This window comes from Alligator mississippiensis, chromosome 5 (genome assembly GCF_030867095.1).
Source record: "Alligator mississippiensis isolate rAllMis1 chromosome 5, rAllMis1, whole genome shotgun sequence".
NCBI lineage: Eukaryota > Metazoa > Chordata > Crocodylia > Alligatoridae > Alligator > Alligator mississippiensis.
In genome coordinates this window covers 218,393,542-218,397,328 of record NC_081828.1, presented here as the reverse complement: position 1 = coordinate 218,397,328, position 3,787 = coordinate 218,393,542, and the positions used below count along the sequence as shown (strand labels likewise).

Below are 3,787 nucleotides of genomic sequence, written 5' to 3'. Positions count from 1 at the left end.
ATGTTTTTGGAATGTTTTTCAAAATGCGGCATGCTGTTCAGCTTGGTGCCCCCGAGCTATAATAGCTATCCATCTCACCCACGGGGCGGGGGGCTCATTCAGACGTGGGTGACGGTGCCTCCCCCAAAGCACTCAGTCTGGAAGCAGCAAGCCCCCAGCCCAGTCCAGTTTCCTCCCCTTCCCCTGACCGTCCTCCCTTCTGCCCCCCGTCTGCAACACCGCACGCCCCTGTAGACAGCACAGATTTAAAATGTAAAATAAATGAATTTATTTTAGAACAAAGCATTAGGGGTTGTTGTCAGCAATGCATCCTGCCAGACAAGGGCTGCCCGACCAGCCTCTCCTCGAGGATATCTCCTCGGCCCCCGTGCTGCTGCCCCACGTCCGTTGTCTGTCCACTGCCCGTCACGCTTCTTCTTCCCACGAGTCCTTGCAAACCTCTCCGCAGCTGTCACAGACATTGTGCAGCGCACAAGCTGCCACAATAAAGGCCATTATATTTTCTTGCTCCATCTCGAGCCAGCACGTAAGCACCCTCCATCGTCCTTTCAGTCAGCCAAACGCGCCTTCCACAGCCATCCTGCAACTGCGCGGGCGGTTGTTAAAAACCAGCTTCTGCGGGTCGGTGACGCTCCCTCCATAAGGCTTCATGAGCCAGGGCTTTAGGGGGGAGGCAGCGTCCGCTAATATAAGAGGGGAAATGGCGACATCGCGGACCACTGTCTCCTCCACGCCGGGTGTGTAGTGTCCTTTCTCCACGAGGGCGGGCAGAGGGGAGTTTCCGAATACGCGCGCATCATGTTTTGATTGGCGGAGCCCATCCACCAATCAGGAGGCTGCAAGAGGAGTGAATTCACGCCCCTTTCTGAGCTCACGCTGGACCTGATTGAAGACTGCGACACTGTCAGGTCAGAAGACTTCAGGGGTGGAGCCCTGGAGCATATAAAAGGAGCTGCGTGCCCGACATGAGGGAAGCACATCGGGGATGGAGAAGAGAGAAGAGCGGGGCTTAGAAGAGCTGAGGAGAGCTGCTCGGCAGGGTGAAGCAGCAGCCTGGAAATGCCCCTGAAGACTTCCATCAGCGGGGAATGGTGGACAGCTCCAGCGGTCAAGCTCTCAGTGTGCAGCACGGCTCACAGTGTCCAGACCCTGGGAGCTGCGTGAAGCAGCTCAGGTCTGCAACCTCTGGCGTGCGGCCAGAGACACGGCGCACAGGCCGGTGCACAGAGCAGGATGTTTGGAGCGCTTGGGCACCAAGCCCGGAGCGAGGCTGGGAGCTCGGTGCAGAAAGCGCTGCATGGAGGTCCGGGAGTGGGCCGAGCCTGGTGCTGCACGAGGCAGCCCAGGCCTCTGACCCATAGCAAAATGTTGAGTCCAGGGAGACAGACAGTGACCGGGCTACTGAGCCAGCAGACAGGGCCGAGCCAGAGGCCCCAGAAGCCCTGCATAGCGGGGCCCTGTTCCAGGGGACAGCGACCCCCAAACCCACCTCAGGCAAGAGGGCAGCTTGGGGCAGAGGATGAGGACCACCCTCCAGGCCTGGGAGCCGTGAGTTTCGGGAAAAGAGGATTCCCACAGGGGAGGGGAGTCCCCCCGGTTAGCTAAGGGCTCCTGAAAGTGGAGGTCCCGCTGGGAGGGCCCCCCTGAAGTTACCAGCTTCCTTGAAGGTCTTGGGAAAAGTGCGAGGGCATTGGGGTTTCCCCTTGGGATTAAGTTTATCTTTGGGATTATTGCTGCGTAAGTGGTGTGACGTTGTGCCTTATATTTTGTGAACTCTCGCGTTTGTAAAAGAGTAGATAAGTGGAGTCCTAGGGCTCCGCTGGGCCCCCGGTGCTATTGTTTCACCTGTTGTTTACTTGTATTTTTGTTTATTTGTGTTTTTCTTTCATTGTATTATTTGTGCCTGATTTATTGCTCACCGAGACTGAGCTGTAGTTTATCTGTTAGCTACCTATGTTTAGTGTGGGGTTTATCTCTTTCAGATCAGATACTTCCCTGTGACTTACCTGTATCTGGAGCACTGGTGTAAGGTTTTATGGCATTTACCCAGAGGGTATTGTGTATGTTATTTGTTTAGATATCTTATATATAGAGAGAGAACATATGCTTATATCCACGTTTCTTTCCCTTGTGCTAAGTTAATGTAAATACATGTGTACATAGTTAGTCCCCTGACTGGCCCGGCCTGGTGCTATAGGGACGGAGGGAGACTGAGCGGTCTGCAGTTCCCCCACAGCACACCTGCCAGCTAACAAGCCCCTTCAATTGGAGAAGGGGAGGATATACCCAAGTACACCTGTGCTGCACAGGCATTGACTTCACAATCCTTGGAAGTTTCCCAGACAGACCCTCCTGCAAGCCTGAGCATAAAGGCGCCCCCCCAAATTTGCCAGCCCCCTTTCACAAATCACTTGTGCTGTTGACCATGAACCGCTTCGCTAGGTCTCAGAAAGCCAAGGCCAGCAGCATGGAGCAGGCAGGCCAGGAGGCTGGTACCTCCAACGCCCATGGACCCAGCTGGAGCTGGGAAGAACTGGAGGACTTAATTGACATTTGGTGGGAGCAAAGGATCCTAGACAGGCTGGAAAGCAGGAGGAATAAGCCTGTTTATGTCAAGATGGCAAAAGGCGTGCAGACGCGAGAGCTGGTGCAAGATCAAGTCACTGAGATCAGCGCTTTACAAAGCCAAAGATGCGAACTCTTGTTCTGGGGCAGGCTGCACAATTGCCCGCTTCTATGACAAGTTGCCCATCGCTCTGTCCAAGGATGTGGGCAACACCTTGGATTTGGAGGCTTTCAGCACCAGGGTTGGGCTGGAGGAGGAGGAGGCGGCGGCAGCGGCGGTGGCAGGCCCTCCTGAGAGTGAAACCATCAGCATGTCTCGGCTGTACGGAGACTGCTCCCTGCTCCATGATGACCATGAGTGGCAGGAAGCACCGTCAGTCACCTTACACTTAGTGCCACTTAGCCCCTCTGGTCCACGGGGCAGCACGAATGATGAAGCGGAGGAGGTGGAGGGTCAGGAAGAAACCCACGCAGCCGATGCATCATGTACTGTTCCCGAGACCCAAGAACATGCTGGACCATGTAAGTCTCTTGTAATGCGCCTCTTGCCACTGCCAGGCAACACCCGGGTTTGTGCTGGTTGGGTTTGGGGACCTGGGGGGAAGGAGAAATTCATGTGTTGCTGTAGGGGAGTCGCCACGTCCTTTCAGTGGTGGTGGAGGTCAGGCTTGACAGCTAATGATCTGCTTTAATTAATTTTTTGCAGCTAGCACGGGCAGTGGCAGCCATGGACCTGTTCCCGGAGCGAGTACTCCTAAGTTTGGGGCAGTACAAGTGTTGCGGCGTGTTTCCGTGCCTGCCAGCATTTTGTGCACTGCATGGTGGGGGTGGGGGTAGGGGTTTGCACTTTCCTCCCCTTGGGCTGAAGCCAACCATTGCTTTTTTCTTTATCAGTCACCATGACCCATAGCCACTGGGAACGGCGCCCCGCTCGCACTTCAGCAGAGCACTGCAAGCAAAGACGGTCCTGCGAACCCTCGCTCAAGGCTTTGGCAGAGTCCTTAGTAGCCAGAGCATGTGAAGCTGCCTGGTGGGACGAACTCCGTGAGTCCCAGCATAAGGAGGTTGCCATCCTCGAGGAAGGGCGAGACACCATGCAGAATTTAAAGGACGTGGTCGAGGAGTCCCGTGCTGAATTAGAGGTCACAGGACACTTTCAAGGATACCTTTCAGAGTGTGCAGAACTACCTGAATAAATGGGTACGACGCCCAAAAAGGAAAA

General features: G+C 55.1%; 1 protein-coding gene across 1 annotated transcript; it reads left to right on the top strand.

The window, feature by feature from the left end:
- The first annotated feature begins 884 nt into the window (after nt 1-884).
- LOC109282731 (uncharacterized) lies at nt 885-3,787 on the top strand. Its single transcript, XM_019485647.2, has 2 exons — nt 885-3,087; nt 3,460-3,787. The coding sequence occupies exons 1-2, from the start codon at nt 2,610-2,612 to the stop codon at nt 3,759-3,761; spliced, it is 780 nt and encodes a 259-aa protein (XP_019341192.1). The 5' UTR covers nt 885-2,609; the 3' UTR covers nt 3,762-3,787.

Coding starts and splice junctions, on each gene's coding strand:
- LOC109282731 (XM_019485647.2), top strand. CDS start 2,610: ATGTCAAGATGGCAAAAGGCGTGCAGACGCGAGAGCTGGTGCAAGATC. Junction 3,088..3,459: donor CCAAGAACATGCTGGACCAT/GTAAGTCTCTTG, acceptor TTTCTTTATCAG/TCACCATGACCCATAGCCAC.